At 23.6% G+C, this 19,893-nt stretch overlaps 1 protein-coding gene across 3 annotated transcripts in view; it reads left to right on the plus strand.

The window, feature by feature from the left end:
* Positions 1-18,472, plus strand: part of LOC132924185 (whirlin-like) — a 36,455-nt gene extending 17,983 nt beyond the window's left edge. For 2 of the 3 annotated variants that reach the window (XM_060988332.1, XM_060988330.1), the window contains 7 exons: positions 151-247; positions 318-437; positions 5,384-5,464; positions 8,299-8,427; positions 10,896-11,018; positions 15,257-15,335; positions 15,460-18,472. In XM_060988332.1, the coding sequence (XP_060844315.1) occupies positions 151-247; positions 318-437; positions 5,384-5,464; positions 8,299-8,427; positions 10,896-11,018; positions 15,257-15,335; positions 15,460-15,602 (772 nt within the window). In that variant the 3' untranslated portion in view covers positions 15,603-18,472. The remainder of the gene's footprint in view (positions 1-150; positions 248-317; positions 438-5,383; positions 5,465-8,298; positions 8,428-10,895; positions 11,019-15,256; positions 15,336-15,459) is intronic. The other variant, XM_060988331.1, reaches the window with a different exon arrangement.
* The last annotated feature ends 1,421 nt before the right edge of the window (positions 18,473-19,893 follow it).

The following is a 19,893-nucleotide window of genomic DNA, read 5'->3' on the forward strand; positions in this document are numbered from 1 at the left end:
TAATATATTCGTTCATTTTCATATCTTATAGTAGCTTTTGCGTCAACGATAAATTATTATATTGTAAAAATACAAAAACCTATATAGGTATTTGAATATCAGTATTTATTTTGTTAAAATATTGTAACTTTGCTATTGTTTCATTTTTAGTAATGATAGAAAATCTGAGGGAAAACATTCTCCTATGAAAACTGACGAACAATCTCATAGAGATATGGAAGTTGAAGAATTTGAATTTAGCCATCAAGTAAGTAACAATATTATGTTATAATGACTACCGTTATAGATTCCTTTGATCCTTATAATTCTTTATTTAGGATTACGGTGACTTGGAAACTGAGCTTTTACCAAGAAAATATCATAACGATTTGATTGATGTTGGTTATACGCATCGAAATTCAGGCATTTATGATGAATCTAATATGACTAGGTCATCGGTAAAGTACAAAATCATAAAATTATTAATTTATTATAACATTAGAAATTCAACCATCGATAAACTTATGTACCTATAAATTCCATTTATGCCCGAGTTTAGACAGTTTGCAGAATAACTTGAATATATATGTTTAGTCGCGCAAAATAGTTTTAAACCTTTTAACTTAAAATAAAATTTTAGATTTTGGTGTTACACTGCAATAAAAGTTACTTTTTGAATAATACACTAGATAGATATCGTTTATTATATTTAGTAATATAAAACCACATATTATTCATCTTTCTAAAACCTTTATCATTTATGAACCTATTAATTTAATATAGGTACCTATCAAAATATATTTGTGTAGTGCATTTTATTTAAATACATTTAAATAAACACGATTTAAAATTAAATATTAAATAATATAGGCACTTGGTACATGTTGTAAAGTCAAAATGATGCATCAAAAATAATTTAACTTTCATGTTTTATGCAATATAAGATTATTATATCAATCTATTTAATTTGGTTAAAATATACCTATGTTGTTTTAATCTTGAAAATATTGTAGTTTTAATACAACAGTGTCTTGGAAAATGATTAACGTTAAAAATTTACAGTAAAAGCATGTTATTAGTTTTATAGAATTATATTTATATTTTAGGTACCTATCCATATATCCTATTGTAACATTATTACCTTAGTAATATTCTCTTCATTTTCCATGGAACCATCACAACATTCCAACTGCTAATAAAAATATATCACAGGGTCGGGTTTATTGTAAAAATGAGCCACTTCGTAAAAAAAAACCTAAAAAAAAAACATTACTTTATTAACGCTGTTATAACATATTTAAGTGATGATGTATTTTTTATTATTACTATAGCCCTTAAATTACTATTTATGATTGCCATAAAACATTCTAGTATGCATGAAAACCCAAATTTTATCAAAATTATACACACTATATGTATTAGATTTAATTATTTATTAAGGATAAATTAGTTGTTTTACTTAGAAAATTCTATACTAAAAAATGACAACATTTCATTTAGAACATAACTATTTTTCTATTATCATTTATCATATATTATTATATTTGTATATGTATTGATATACTTATTAGTTATTACCTACTTTTGCAATTACCCATAAAAATATTAAACATTTTTATTTTAAATTAATAATAATTAATTTTACGAATAATTATGATATTATATAGACCTAGTTTTTAAATTTTTTCTGATTAATCCACTTATAATAATAATAATAAAAAAAAAACAGTATTTTTCAATTGTAAATTGTTGATAATTCACTTGGATGTGTTAATTGTTCATCATTTATTCACCAACTCGTTTAGTATTATAAATTACATCAAAATAAATTAAAAAGGTACAATAATTCATTCAGACCAATGAAAAGTGTTTGATCTAACACAGTGAATATTTTATCAATCTGATAATAAGTGCGCTTATTCAAATAATTCAAATCTTATGAAGACAAATTGAGCAAAATTATGGAATTCGATTTAAAGATTCACGTGTATTTTTGAAAGACAATATTAAAGAAAGAGTAGTGGTAATTAGTGAATGCACAGGATGTGTTTGACTATTTTACATGACGTGAATTGACCCATCTTTAATTTTAAAATTTTCCAATTATTTTATTGAATAAGTAGTGAATTATTTATAAGGTAAGATATAATTATTAATGAATGTATAAATTTAATTAAATTTCGAGTAGATAGCTTTACCGGTGTTACATACTAAACGAGTAGATTCCATAATTTGTGTTATATGTATCTATCTAGGTACTTAATTAATTCAAAACAACCAAATAAAAATGTTTAAAACCTAGTTTATTAAAGTCTTAGTTATAGAATATTGTTACGATGTAAAAAAACAACATTAATATGTGAAATACTTTTCTTGTAACAGTTTATCGTTAAAAAAAGTATTATGTCAAAAACTCAAAATAATAAAAAAAATTTAAAATTAAAATGTATCAAATATATTTAAATTATTAATGGTTAACACGATATACTTGTGTATTTAATCAGAATTAACTTTTAATGATTTTCTATTTAAAAAAAAATCTTTGCATTGTAAAATATATGTACGATATATCTGATATAATTTGGAGACATCTATTTGACCGTGACCTGATTGAACTCAAAAGCAATCCAATAGTAAGAATCTTAAAAACTATATATTATGAAAAATAACACAACTGAAGATAAATAAATTGTGCAATTTTGTCAAATATTATACCTAAAAAAAATATTGTATGAGTAATTTAAACTGTGTCAAACTATGTCAACCTTAATAAGATGTACGTGTACTTAAAAATTCACCAATATAATATTATTTAAATATTATCTACTCCTATATATAAAAAAAAATATAGTTATTATATTATTACATAAATTAAATATCAATTAGGTAAATATTATGTTATAATAGTATATTTAAAAAATAAATAAAATTTAAAATATTAGCGCTCTATGATATCTGCCATTATTTACAATCAATATTAATCAATCGTATAAATATATCATTGTAATTAAAATATTTTCAAAGTTAAAATATTGAATAAAGTTTTTTAAATTATAAACTTAATTTGAGATAATTTATTTTGCTTCTTGTAAATCCCTGGAGTTTTGTAGAGCTCAATACTGTAGTATTTATACTACTATTTATTAGACTAAACTTCTAAATATTGATATTGCATTATTTATGACCTTTTTTGTTTTGCATTAATTAATTTCAAATCTCCTGAATTATAGTCCAATGCATGGCAAATATTTTAAATATTACCACAGTTATATTGGGCAATATTACTGTTTTACTAGATACTTTTATAATTTATAATATTTATGTATTAAGATTTACAAAATATGTTGTACGATTTATAAATATTAAAGTAATAACTGGGGGTATCATATTACTGTGCTGTAAATCTCTTTTTAGAATGTTTTTTTTTATATAAGTACCTACTTAATAGAGCTCCACTCCAATAATTTTATCAATCCGAGCACTAACAATAATTCATATGAATATACTATATTCACTTAAGTGAATAATAGTTGAAATATCATGGGTATCACCATGTATTTAATATTATAATTGAATAATTAAGACAATATTTGTTTGAAATAATATTTAGTTTTTATTCTTAACTAGGTTGTAAAAAATTCAGCCCAAAATAATTTTACTTAATCGGGTATCACTAATCTAGGGAAATATAGTTATTATTATTTTAACAATTAAATTCATTAATAATTATTCTAAATTAATTGATTATTATTATAAAAATAATAATAAAAAAATGTACTCAATAATATGTATAATATTATTTATTGATAAAGTTCTTTAACCACAATAGAAATTTTTAGTAGTCATAAGGTATAGTTTAAACAATTTAAAAGCCATAAATAAAAAAACGCGTATTAATAATAAATACATAATCTATTATCATAAATTAGGGAACGGATTTAAATGCTCTAAAAAATAAGAAAAATGCCTTAAAAAATTTCACAAAAAAATGGCCTAAAAAACTTTAAAAATTATGAAATATATATATAAATTATGAAAAATCAGATAAAAAATATTTTAATACAATAAAACCTTAATTAATTAACTCTCAATTATCTTCTGTCCATCTTCTTTTTACCCTAAAAAATTAATAAGTATACAATTTATATAGGTATATTCGTTATACTTTTACCTTTTGTTTCATAGCACTGTATAATTAGGTGCTGCTTAATATTCTCAAACAGAAATCTTCGATGGTTATCGGCCAGTGTTGTTTTGTATATCGAGGAACTTCGTTCCACGTCAACTGACGCCATAGGTGCAAACTTCATATGAGCTATGTCATCAGCAGTTAGTTCTTCAAATATTGTATTATTTCGAGATGTTTCTTTTCCTTCCAAAATATTTGAAAAATGTTTAATTGTTTTAAATTCCGAATTTTTACAACTTCTAGTTTTTTTTTAATGGATTTCCGATAGTATTGTTGTCTGTTCCGATTTTATTTTGTACTTGAGCAATAATGCTCTATGATTCATAATCTAATCATCTACAAATTGTTTTTATAAAAAAATGAAAATACCTACTCATATAAAAAAAATGTATAAGTACCCAAATTAGTGATAATTTTATAGATTATAAAATGTAAATTAATTAACTAGGTACATGTTTTTGGAAAATATTAAACTCTAAGTTTTAATTGTACGTAATCAACATTTATCCGTATTCAATATAAATATATATCAGTATATGTATATATACTTTGACGTACTATATAATATTTTATAGGTAATAACATAATAAATCTATCAATAATATTTAGTCATTTTGATATTTACCTAGGTACACTTTTTTTTTTAAATATTAATTCTTAGTCTTCGTTGTTATCTTGTTATAGTGCATACAAACTCAAGTATATTATACTGTAGGTAGTTAGTTAATTAAAAAAAAAATTGATTAGCTTTAATTAAGTAAATACTATACAGTATATTGTGTGGAAGTGCACTTAACCTAAAGTATCCCTACTTTCCTATCAACATTAACAACTTACACTAAGTATATATCGTTATTTCTATCAATCATATTCACATTTTATCACTTAAAATTAATGAAAATTATATTTAATATTCAGTTATATGATAAAAAATTATTTACTCATAGGTATGGATTCACACCTACTTTGTTAAAATAAAACAGTTGTCATTTTATATTTTCACTGGTTAAATTGGTCTTGAGTAGCGCATTCTTTTTTATTTATTGCAGTACAATTTGATTGAAAATATATTTTTTTATTTAGTATACGAATTCGACAAAAAAAAATTATTTAAATAAATTATAAAATATGTAAATTAATTACGTACAGTTGTATTGCTACTTAATTATAGGTATTTTTTAAATTTTACGCAAATAACGTTGCTGATGCTTTCAGAGTGGATACTTGGAGGGACTGCGATCCCACTTAGGGGGATGGACCCAAAAATTGAAATCCTGGTACTATGGAAGTTCTCTAGTAAGTTTCAGTTGATGTTTCAGTTCCATTTAGTTTTTGTATGTGAACCAAGTAGTTAGATATGTTTTTCTTTAGTTTTGGAACACCGTCTTCTATTTTCATCTTTAACTAGAATTTTACCTTATATTATCTTGTTTACTGCTCTGTGTTTATATGTTTTATTTAGTTGATCTATAATTCATTTTAGAGCTTCTAAAGAACTGTAGTTTCAATTTATATTCCTTATCTATCTATACCTAACAAACTTTTCATATAAAAACACCTTCAAATTCAAAATTCGGCATGTCTTATAATCCTTTAGTGTTTCAGCTACTTAAGACCATATTCCAAAATAACATAGGTAAATCATTTTTGTAAATACCCTGTAAGTGCACTTCAGAGTTAAAATACTTAAATGGCTTTTATTAATTTACTCACTTTATCACGAATATATATTTTGTTAATTATCGATATATTTATTTTGTAATAAATAAAATATGGCTTTTTAAACTTCATATTAATTTAGTTTTTATTTTAAATAAGCAGGGTCCGTGAAGTAAGTATTATTTTTCTATAACATATGTCTAAGACCAAAATAATAATACTTATCTTTTATTGCAGCCCTTATAAAGTTATAAATAGAAGCTCAAATCAAACTCCTACATTTTGCGCTTCGTATCTTCTCCGGAAGTTACAAACAATTAAAACTATTAAATAAGTAAAAATATATGATTTCTTAAGTCTTTATGCGCATACTTTAATTTTAAATTAATGATTAAGATAACTGTGGCATGTATAGTAGCCACTTAATTATCAGTAAAAAAAAAAACGTGGATACATTATTTAGAATTTTAATACAATATTCCTACAGGCTACAATAAGTTTCAACATAACTATTAATATTCATAAAATGACGTGAGAGCATGTGTTGATTATGTATAAATTCAAATATTTATCATAAATTAAGTATTTGATAAAATGGCCAATAAATTCAACAAATTAATTTTTTTTGTCAATTTTAAAAATTGTCTAAAATTTTGAAGAGATAAAAATAATTAAGTACAAAATATTAATTATTATATTACTTTTAACCAAATGTATTGTTTTTATATGAGTGTTGCACAAAATAAATGTAGAAATAATTGTTAATTTATTTTTATATTTTTAAATAAAACATCTTTGATAAATTATACATGGATATAATCGTTATATTCTGCAGTTTTAAATGATACTAATCTATTTTTCATTGATATCATAAGTGCAAAGATGATATTCGAGAATAATTTAATTAAAACTTCAAGTACCTATCATAAATATACTATTTTACCTATTACATTATTGTAACTCCTACTTATTTTTATAAATGCAATTTTTAAGTTTTTGTAGTTTCTGGATAAAAAATAGCTAAATTAATAGATAAAAAAATGTTGGAGTTATTAAAATTGAAATTGTTAATAACATAAAGTATGAAATTAATATTTATTTTTTTATTTATTCTAAGTATGAGAAAAATTATGAAATTTTATAGTTTAACTTTAGCGGCTTTTATTTCGACCACCATTTACAATCCTGGATTTTGATCTTACGATAACAGTTATGAAAACAAAAATTTAATAAATTAATAGAACAAAAAATTAATGAACTACTAAATTTAGGTTTTTAGATAATAATAGATTTGCTCATATATTTACAGTGGTTTCTATAAATGCCACAGTTGAAATTTTGTTCGATTCACAAATTATTTTCTACCCGCCCGCCAATCGTATAGTATTGTACAAAAAGTACAAACACTAGTGGATTATATACCCGCCACTTAAAATAATAAATTGTATATAATCGTAATAATCGTAATATCATGTAGTAGGTAGTAGGTAAATAAGTAAATATAATATTTTGGAGTTATTTATTTAGTTTTTAAAATCTCAGAACTATTTTCAGTATTTCTTTTGCTTAGTAAACCTTCAGAATTAACAAATATAACAGTGCTTATATTAAGCATGAGTAGTTTTTGCTATAATTGTATGGTCTTACACAAATCAAAATTGATTCATAGATTCATTATTTATTTTATTATTCACATTTATACATTTACACATCACATTTTTAGTTATGTCATCACTCATCTCAAATTAAGAATATGTTTAACCAGTAAATACTAAAACATATAAGGTACTTCAATAATTTATGTGTGCAATAATATTCGTTTCAATCTTAAACAATCAATAATAATAATATACTTACCTAGTAATTACTAAAACTTGGTAAAATACAAATATTTTGTTACTAATCAAATATCCTATAATAAAAAAAAAGAATGAATCTTATGTTCCTTTATGTATTATATATGTAAAGACATTTGTATTACTTATGATACAATTATAGATAATACGAGTATGTGTAATTAAACATGGGTATCTTTTAACTCAAAAAATAAAAATATGTAGGTAAATTTAGATACATCGAGTAATACACTTTTTTTTTTAATATTAAGTAATACCTAACATCAACAATCATCAAACTTAAATGTTTATATTGGAGTGTAACAAAAAAAAAACACCAAATTTACAAGATATAACAAGAAAAACAAAAGTGTTTTAGGTATTGCCAATATTATTTTTTCAAGATATGATGATACAATATTTATGTTATAACGGAAATTAGAAATAAAAATCTAAGGTGGTCGGTGGACTAGCTATAATGTAATTTTATGTTGTTTTTGTTTTAATATCGAGACAAACAAAAAATGGTGTAATACCATTTATGCGTGATTGTCCCGATGTATAAATATTATCAAGGCTATTCAATGATATTTTAATAAATTATAATTATTAATGAAACAAAAACATTTTTTAAAGCAATTATCAAACAAACACGGACGGTCGTACGATGGTAAAAATGAACTGCTGGATGAGGATGGAAGTTATCGAAGAGAAAGTGGTTTTATAGAGTCATCATGTTCCAATAATATACAAAACGAATCTCAGGTAATTCGACTATATATTTTAATTGTTATTACTCACTATATTAAGTTTGAGTTATTAAAAATTAAAATTTACAATTTTATAATTATAATGCATTTTATCATTGAGTATAGATAGTATCTATACTCAATGATTTTATGTTAAAGATGCACTGTTTATATGAAATATTATTACAATATTGAATATTTTAACAGCTAAAAATCTATGAAACCTATGTATTTTTAATATTTTTATATGTCTATAGGTGGGGGAGGATCTTGAATACATTTTTTTAAACTTTTTGATCACTTTTATCAACATTATAAATAAAAATAAAAGGTGGAAAATGGGAGTGGTAGGTGTCAACTGGGCTATTCTAACAGATGTCTTAAATTTGAATACAATGGTATATTATATTAATTATGAAAAACAATTCAAGCGAAGATAGTCAAATATTTTTTATATTGCTATTAGGTAAAATAATTTGTTTTGCTGTTAGTAACACGGAAGATTAACATAATTTTTACCGAAAACATTTATTTGAAGATATCATTGTATGTATAAAATATAATAATATACATAAAAATGTTATGTTAACGTTAATAATATTTTTGAATTATAAAAACATAATGTATATCGTTATTCATAGTTTATAATTATGTAATTTTATTCAAATTTAAACTTAATATACCTATCTATAAAAATAATTTTTTTTTTTAATTCGGCTTTACGATTCATTGAGGATCTTAACCGCCAAAACTACCTCCTCCCATTTATCTCTGTCATACGCTATAACTTGCCCCACCTTCTTGGGCTACCTCATTCCATATCTCATTTATGCTGTCTATCCATTTTCATCGTGGTCTTCCCCGCTAACATCCAAGTCATTATTTCTTTTATTAGTCATCCGTTTGCTCGTCATGCATGTCCAGTCCATTGCATTCTAATACTTTTAATAAATTGCACAATATTTTCCTTTTTGTGTAAGTTTTCTAGTGGGCATTCGATCTCAATTCTTATTGTTATGTTCCGGTATTATTAACTTATATATTTTTTAGATTTTTGGTTTCAATCTGAATAATAAAATTTGTATTATATTTTGAAGCCACAATTGTAAAAATTGCACATTTTATAAATTTTTAACTACAAAGGGATTAGCAAATTTTCTCGTGATTAAAATGTTTGTCAAACTTAAACTCCAAATGCTTATAAAAATAAATTATGCCTATGTATTTCAAATATTTTTACATATGTAAAATATTTACATTATGTGGAATATTTCATGAAATGTCCAAGCATTTTTACACAGTGAATAGTTTTTTATTTTTTTTTTATTTGTCGAAATACTTTTAAAATTTCGTAAATATAAAATTATAATATAATTATTTGGTAAACAATTTCTAGTATCTACGGTTATTAATTTTGGAGTGACACAAAAAAAAAAGAAAATGGAGTTTATTTAAAAAAAAAAAAGGATTAGTGTAAAAATTCTTGTATTTCCTTATTTTTTTGTTTTCTCAAATTATAAAAAAAGTACTGAAAATTATTTTGACTTCTTGAAAGTACAGACTAGATCCAATTTTCTATTCAAAGCTATCCTCAAAGTTGAATACATTAAAAATTATGTTAAGTATAAAAAATACTAATTAATATAAACATTTGGTGAAAAATTTAACTATAGAATATAGTCAATTAAAATACACATAAACATTTCAAATCCACAAAAATAATATTTTTGTGTTACAACATAAAAACAAAAATTATTATTTTTCATTTAAATATTTAATTTTATCCAAATTTGAATTTAAAAAGAGCTTAAAAAAAACATGCATACTCTTCTTTAATAATTTTAAATTCTTATAATAACTTACGAAATTTCCAATCTTTCCGACCAAGCAAATGTTGTTTTATCCTTATTTATATAAAATAAACTTTAAAGAATTGTAAATCTAAAATTTCTATAAATACCTCAAAGAGGGACAGAATGTTTTGAAAATTTTGCTACGAATAGTTAATGTTAAAATAAGTAATCAAAGGTTTTTCACAAATAGTTTCTTTAAAGATTGGACATTAAAAATAATACATGTTTTTTTGAAGAGTAAATCGAATGACTGGCAAATAGTTTTAAATACTTTAATGCTTTCAGAATTTGACTGATAATAAATAAATAAAATTGTAAAGGTGTATTAAAATATTGATAATTTGAATTCATACTTTAATTTATTAATTCACTTTATTAATATATGTATAGTAAATTAATATAGTAAAAGAAAAGTTATAATCAACATTATTTAGACAGCAGTTAGTACTTAGTTTAAGTCGTTTTAAAATCAAAATAATATACTGTATAAATGAATACGACAGTATTATAATAATAGATACTATTTCTATTTACAGAAACATGTACTCGTATCATATATTTTTTTAATATACACATTTTCACATCTCTACTTTTAGACTCAATTTTTTAATTTTTTTTTTTTTTATTAAAGATAATGTTAGATCAACAAGGAAATCTTCGTATAATTGTTAAAAAGATCAAACCATTGCTCGGGATCGCAATTGAAGGCGGAATCAATACAAAACATCTACTTCCTAGGATAATAAATATACATGTAAGTATAATTATAAGCCTAGAACTAAATACAGATTTTAGATTTGAAATGAAACGAAGAAGTCAAAATAGATACCTAGCTATGTGATCTTACAACAATAATTGGTAGCTGCTGAAGGAAAATATTGGTAAAAAACTATTAATGATGTAGGTAATTGGTGACTGGTGTTACCTAATATAATCTAGTTAAAATTTTCATCTATTGTATTTTTCAGTTAAAAATATAATATTTTACAATTATGATATTATACTACGATTTTATAAATCATTCAATTTTTATTATTTAACAAACTATTTGTTAAAGCAATAAACGTTTGAATTTCAACTAGGTTTATTAATATTTACAGTGGTAATATTATTATTTAATTTTGATAAAATATTAAAAAATATTTAAATATTTAAATTACCATAAATGTAGGATCATTATTTATTATTCAAATTTTTAGTTTAGTCAACTAAAATTAAAAATATGTTTAACAATTAGATATTAAAAGATATCAGATATTTAACTTATTTCAATGTAGGCAGTAATAATTATATTCATTTAAATTTCAACTGGGCTTTAAATTTAAGTATTAATATTTTAATACCATATTCGAATATTAAATATGTCGATAACTTCGTGGATAATCTGTATTCATAGCTTTGGTTTTTTTGTAAATACTACTTAATATGAGCACCAACTTTAAAATATATAAAAATATATATAAGTAATCAATAAAGGTTAACTTACTCATAACCTGGCCTTTATAAAATTATAACTAAAGATCGTTTTTCAAATGTCTTATACGACAGTTTATTATTGCTTCAAATTTAAATCAATAAAAAGTATTGTTCAGGTAAACAGATTTGTCGATCATGAAATTCTCTTATTCGTACTTATTACTTTATAATTGTATGTATTTCATTAATTAAAATTAAATTTATTATTACTATACCAATAGTTTTCTAGTAGTTATGGTAGCTGTTAATTTGGCTCAACTGACAACTGTTGTAATATTTTTGTTATTTTTATTATTTTTGTCACGAATGGTATATTTTATTGTTCCAGATTTTATTAGTAATGATCTATTTTTTTATGTTTATTAATCAAATATATATTATTATATGAATATATAAATTTCAAATGTTCTCAACTCATTTGTAGTTCGGTTAGATTGTTTTCTAGTTACTAGTTAGCCATAAAACTAAAGACACGGTTATTACCATTATCGTGGTATTTACGATTCTTATAATTGTTGATCCATTGTTTTCAAGGCCTTTATAATAAAATTTCACCCAGAAACTAATTCTTTTTATTAATTATATTGTATAAATGTTAACGTTTGGTAATTATTAAGGCTATAGGCATTAAGCACTAAAACATAATTATGCTTTAATTATCAGTATTATTATAACTTATATGGCTAACTTATGTCTACCTATGTAATCAATTATTTATAACAAAAAAAAAGGCCACATGCAGTGATGACAGTGATGAAATAAGAATTTATAATTAAAAATAACAACCAATAAGCACCTTATCTATCATTATCAAACTCGGATTAAGGATCGGTTGAGCCCCAGGGTACCATAAACTTAGTAGGCCCCCTTAAAACTTAAATTTCAAAAAAACTGTATCACTACATTTTAAAGACTGTATATTATTGTATAATTTTGTACAATAAAAAAAATATATATACAAGGTTGAATAAATTAATAATTATTTAGATAATAATTTATTATACCTACAGTCTACACTTATTAGGTATATATATAAAAACGCTGTATCAGTGGCGAGCTCAGCTTTTTTGTAAGGGGGAAGATTTAACTTGTCACAGACCCTACATTTTTTTCATGGAGATAATATATTATTAAAAAAAAATCCAAAGGGGGGGATATGACACCCTGATCAGCCCCGTGAGCACGCCACTGTGCTGTATTTATTACTAAAAAATTATAACTTAAATTATTTTCCTTGCTTTTTCTTTTGAAAATTGTTGTATAGTTTCATTGAAATTAATCAATTGCAAAATTTTCTAATTACAATATCATTAATGATGTTTAATTTTCTTGAGTCTGGCTTGTTTTATATTTATTTTATTCTTGTTAACTTGGTAAATGCTCTTTCGGCCGAACAATTGGCCACTGCGATAGTTAAATATAATCTAAGAGCAATTAAAATGTCTAGCTGCAATTTTTTTGTTAAATCATTTTATTATTATACATGGATATCTCATGCTATAGTTATGCGAATAGATCAACAATACCTAATATAAATTATTACTATGTATTACATACGTTATCAACTATTAGAATATCAATTTAATATTTATTATCATTTACCTAGTTATGTTTTGTATTATAAATTAAAAACATTTTTATTTTATAATTGTTAATTACCTACTATACCAAGTACTTACTAAAATATATTTTTTTTTAAAACGCATTAATAAAAATATATATTTTGGAGATAAAGATGGGCCCACAAAACCAATGCGCCTAGGGACCCTGCCCCCTTAGTCTGGACTTGATCCTTATATTATTACAGACTGCTAAAATAATTTTTAATTCATCTCAATAAATTAATGATATTTATCATCTAAATAACAATATTAATATATTATTATAACAATATTTTCAATCGGTTCTTAAATATTTATTAGGTATAAATAAGGTTAGGTGTAAATATCTATTTACCTATAATCTATATACTATAATATGTATACTATTAGTATTTAGTATATATTATTACACACTCCTAGTTATAAAACACAACCAATTTTAAAAGGTATTCGAATACAAGTATATTTGAATACTTTTTTAAGTAGTTTTATGGTATTCTGAATACTTTCAAAAATTATTTTCAACAAAATTATTAATTACCATACGTCCATTTTATTAATTATTTTTTACAAAAAAGTTTAAAATTAAAAAAATTACACATCCTATTTTATAAGGGTCCTATAATGGAATTTTTTTAAGAAAAATTAAAATCTAATACTTTTATTAATTTTACTTGAAATATATATAAATTAAATATGTGAACATGTATTTACCTCTAAAAAGTCAGATATATTATATTTATTTGTGAAATTGTTAAAATCTTGTATTCTATGTTGTAACATCTTCGTCAAATAACCAAATCGTCCAAAGCCCCATATATTTATCTAACGACACTCTAAATTCAAACCTAGCAATTCCAACAGTCCAAAACGTTTTAAAAACTTTCTACAAACGCTAGCACTCTAAATTTCACAATTAACACAGTCCCTTGATTTCCGAATTATCCACCAATAACGCTATTCTTGGTGACCCCAGAAGGTGACTCAAACGTACCTGGTGTTGTGACCTGCTAAATTAAAATTATTAAACTTCCTTCCCTTTCATTCTCTCTTACTAACGTTTTAAAAACAAACTCCTACCCTTAAGTGCCTCAAACCGGTGGCTAATTTCCTGTCCCTCAAACCATGTTATCTCCATAACATACGCTTATTGTAAAATAATAATTGTTAAAAAAAAAGTTGTACTTAATAGGTAACTATACTGATATACGATATACATATATTATATATAATACAGTATACAATTTAAAAGAAATACATTTTTATAATAGTATTTTAAAAGTATTTTTAATACTTTTTTATTCAAGTACTAGTATCAATATCTTAATACTTTTTCAAAAGTATTTTTACAATACACAACACGACACATAATGTTGAAACTTTTAAATTTTTGAAATATATATATTATTCATTACTTCATTAGAAATATACTTTTCATATGGTAATTTATTAGGTACCTATTTAAGTGCATAATAATTATTGTTGTTTAGTAATTATAAATAATTAATCTATATGGCTAAAAGCTAAACCATAGACGTAAATATATATAATATATACCAAAATATTACATTTTATAAAGAAGATGTTTTCAATTTTCAAATATTTTAAAACATTAAAATTAAACTTTAAATTATTTTCGTTATCTTTACTGATATTATATATATATATAGTATTTAATTAATAATCATACTACTGTGGATTATTAATGTAATACGTTTAGTACACTGATACTTGTTGACTAAAAAATAATGTTACGACAACAACATACACTTTTAAATGAGTTTAATTCATAGAACATTTTACAACCACATTTTATTGATTTCATGTTGAATCATAGTATGTAGAATTCAGTAAAATATTTTTTCTCTTAATAAAATGTATCAAGGTTGAAGGTATAATCAATTTATAATTTTAGGAAAATGGGGCTGCATACGAAGCTGGTGGTCTTGAAGTCGGTCAGTTGATTTTAGAAGTCGACGGTCAAAAAGTAGAAGGTGAGTATACCTACTTTGGTAAATTCCAAAATAATATTAAGTAACATATTATGTAATGTGTGTATAAAATATAAATAAACAATTAAAGTTAGCATTACTATTATCAACTTTTATTTTTTTTCAGGAATGCCTCATCAAGAAGTAGCTAGGCTCATCGCAGAATCTTTTGCACAAACTGATAAATCCGAAATTGAGTTCCTTGTAGTTGAAGCAAAGAAATCGAATTTGGAACCAAAACCTACCGCACTGATATTTTTGGAAAGTTAACCGGTTGAAAAAAAACTATTGATGATATGTTATAGCTTATTAAGTACAGTGATGGATTCCAATAACGTGACGACTATTAATAAACTAGTTGGAAACATACAAGTCATTTGTCTGAATACATTTATTTGTATGATTAATTTTAATTATCTACTATAAATTGCAAGATGATATGTTATTAATTCAATTTAACATTTCACATTTAAGTATTTTTATCGAATCATTTTATTATTTTTATTAATTCTCATTTTTATTCTTTAATAATTCATTTTCTATAAACTTCATTATAAATATCTAATTTTATATTACTCTTGTTCAAATTGATATCCAGTATAAATTATATTACGTTATATTATTATTATTATTATTATTTAATAATGCTACACAAAATATAAGTAAAAGTTAAATACCATAGAATTATTTTTGAATAACTGGCCTAATAAATTATTATATTATGTAGGTATATCTGATATCATAAGACATATTATTATAATTTATAACGTACAACAATTATTCATACAAATAATAAAGTAATAGTACACTTGCACAGATCACACGTAAGGCGTAATATAAAATTTTACAATATAACGATAATTCTTAGTAAGTACTAATATTATATTTTAGTTCATTGTTTTAAGTGCCTTCAATACCGATTGGGTGTAAGAAATGTGGTTTAAAAGCATTGGTCTATATAATTATTTTATCTGTTGTACGAGAAAACTTTATAATAATATATACAACTTACATATTATTATATAATCATATATAAAGTAGTGATCGTTATAAGAAGCAATAATAATAATAATAATAATAATAACTGTGGCCTTGTCTTTGATACCCTAAATAACTTATAAAACAACTTTTTTTTGAAAAACGTCGTTACATAGAATTATGAAAAAATAAGACTTTTCGAAATAATGAGTGTAGACACTTAAATCCTCCCCCGAACAGCATGATTCTTAAGAGAAAACATCATCTCCTATATTCGATTACTACATATAATAGATATATCTATTATATAATATAGTCATAGGTATTTATAATAGGTATGTGTACATACCCCTGTTATTCTAAGTTACTTCGACAACTGACCACGGGTACCTATGTTTATATATATTTTAAACTTCCTTTATACGATATATAATGGCATACTATAATATAACTACGTGGCAAGTAATTTTCCTCTGTAAACATAACCGTCGCCTATATATTATATTATTATACTTAATATTTTGCCATTTTGCATTATTAAATAGTACGCCTTTGTGTACGTTCGAATTTCATTAAGATTATTAATTTCATCATATTTAAAATTGAATTACATATAATATTATTAACGTTATTATTGAATAGTTGCATAGAATCATAGAAACACACACTATATATTATGTATGTGTCGTATAGGTATTTATTGAGTTCACTCGCGTATTTAATTGTTATTTTCTCTTTCTCTCTCACTTTCGATTTTTTTTTTTTAAATTAAATTAGACGATATACATATAGTCATGATCATTCACTAATGTTATTTTTATCAATTTCAGTCTTTTTCTGTACAAAAATGAATTGTGTATTAGTGTACTAATAATAATATTATAATAGTTCGGTGCTGTGTTATTGTACCACCCGGGGGAAGATTTTATGGTGCCACTCTTTATTATTTATTTATCAACATGGCAAAACAATTGAGTACCTATACCAAACAAACATACCGTTATAAATTTATTTATTTATAAAGAACCACATTCTTAATTTATATATAGTTGACGATGAAATAATATTTATGTTTATACGCATATTATAATATAATATCCGAACTATATTTTGAATACATATTGTAGGATATGAAAATATATTATTTTTTTCATGAATCTAGTAGATTCCTTATCATTTTTAAAAACACAACAAAGAATTACTTTAAAACTAATTAAAATTACTTGAAAATTTTTCTGCTCATAAAACTTTGCACCTCGATTCTTAGGAAGCTTTCTCCTCTTTTTAAACACGGCACCGTAGTTACCGTTCATCACAGTTAAATTAAACTCAAGACTAAACTACGAGTGTTGTCATTTCGTTTTTAAACTTTATAAAGATTAAGAGCACTGAGAATTTGGCTGATGTATTACAGGCATATAATTATATTATATACCTATATACTGCAGTAGTAGGTATAATAGCTACATATTATAATTGGCTTTGCCCGTTACATTATTTTAGCTCAATCGAAAAAAAAATTATAATAATAAATAATAGGCATACTTAGACCACTTAGCTATATAGTTTTATTAATTTGTGGTATGCCGTAAAATGTTAATAACCGCGATATTATATTATTAATACTTATATATATATATATATATATATAGAACTCGACTCGATATTTTATTTTAGATATATAACTATTGTTTTTATTTGTACAAATTAATTAATAAATATTTGTTGTTTGTTGGATATATTATAATTTAAAAATATATTATATTATACACGTATACATAAATATATATATTTATTTATACAGTATTATACGGAGTGTCCCACGATGTTCTTGGTATTTTCAAGTAACAAACATTGTAACTGGTACATCTAGGACCCCCTGTTAAATATATGTATAATGTATATATTATACATACATAAATACACATACACACACACATATATATATATATATAGACGTGTGTGTATGTATATATGATAGGTATATTATATATTTATATATTGATGAAATGTGTATTTTAATTTACGATGACAAGTAATACTTGAGCCTGTATTTTTGGTACGTTGTAAAACACGCACTATATATTATTATGTTGCATGTTTACTATTTGTAGTCGTAATTAAATTGTTACTAAAAAAATATACTAATAATTACTGAAAAACGTAGTACTTTTTTAAAATGATATATTGTCATGATACTATATTATGTATTAGCCTTTGTAACTACCCCCCCCCCCCCTTAAGTTGTCTTTTTTTGAATTTAGGTTATTAACAAATATTGGTTTAATTAAAAGAGAGTTTACTTCTGCAAAACGCCTTAAGTATAATGTATGATCGAAAAACTATAATTAATAAGCACTTTTCATATGCTCAAAAATTATAAATAAATAATTACGTATAATAGTATAATACTATTTTTATAATTTTTTATAAGTTACGACTTAAATAATTTAAATAGAGGATGCATAATAGACGTGCGTTTTACATTTTACAATAGTCTTAATACTTATGTAGAGATAATTTAACCCATATCCATATTAAAATTAAATCTTTATAATAATATATTATTAAAGTCATTTATTTTACTTTTAGTGTTATAGTAGATTATTATAATTTTCCCAAAAATAATGCATTTTATATATTAATATTATTTATTTATTTATTTTATTAATATATAATTGTTATCTATCTATACATATACAAGAGAGTGATATTTTGGATTAAACGCGAAATCTCAAAAACTATTTAACCTGAGAAGCTGACATTTGGTAAGTACCTAGGTAGATAATCCACTAAAAATGGGTTTTGCGAAATTAGGGGTAGAAGGGGTAAAAATGGAGAATTTTATTTTTCGAACAGATGCTTTTGAAACTTTTTAACCTACGGTAATTTTGTTTTTTGATGATACTGCAAATATTGCTTACACAACTACATGTAATCGAAATATTTTAAAAATTTAACCATGGATATGCATTCTTAATATAATGAGCTACTTCATTAAATTTATCTCTTAAAAGCATTGTTCAACTTATACATTTTCTTCTGTGTCTGAAGTCATAATTTTTCGATATTTAACTGTTTGAAATGATAAAAATATCTGAGATAATTTTATGTGTTAAACAATATTTTATTGACACGGTTAGCTTACCATTAGTCATTTCTAATTATAATGCAAACTAATATAAGTTGATTTATATAGAAATCACTTTGAAAAAAAAAAAAAATCACAATCCCCTTGAAAAGTTTAAAATACATACCTACATTATAATTTTAAAATTACACATAAATATTCTTTTCAATAATTATATGCGCTCCTGAAATCTAATGCAATACAACCTAAAATACAAGATCTCTATCACAGAATGTATGGAAAACAACGGGTACCTGCCGGCTGCCACATCGCTTTAAGCACTCAACTTCATGTAGGTACGTTTCCACCGAAAAGATCAACAGATTTCTTTCCTCTATGTCGACTGTCTGTCCGTCTAATATGCATAATATATATAGCATACAAACGCTAAAAACACGAATTTTAGAAATGTGTACAATAAGAATCGACACGAAACTCAATCTAACAAAAAGA

Source organism: Rhopalosiphum padi, chromosome 3 (assembly GCF_020882245.1).
Source record: "Rhopalosiphum padi isolate XX-2018 chromosome 3, ASM2088224v1, whole genome shotgun sequence".
Classification (NCBI taxonomy): Eukaryota; Metazoa; Arthropoda; class Insecta; order Hemiptera; family Aphididae; genus Rhopalosiphum; species Rhopalosiphum padi.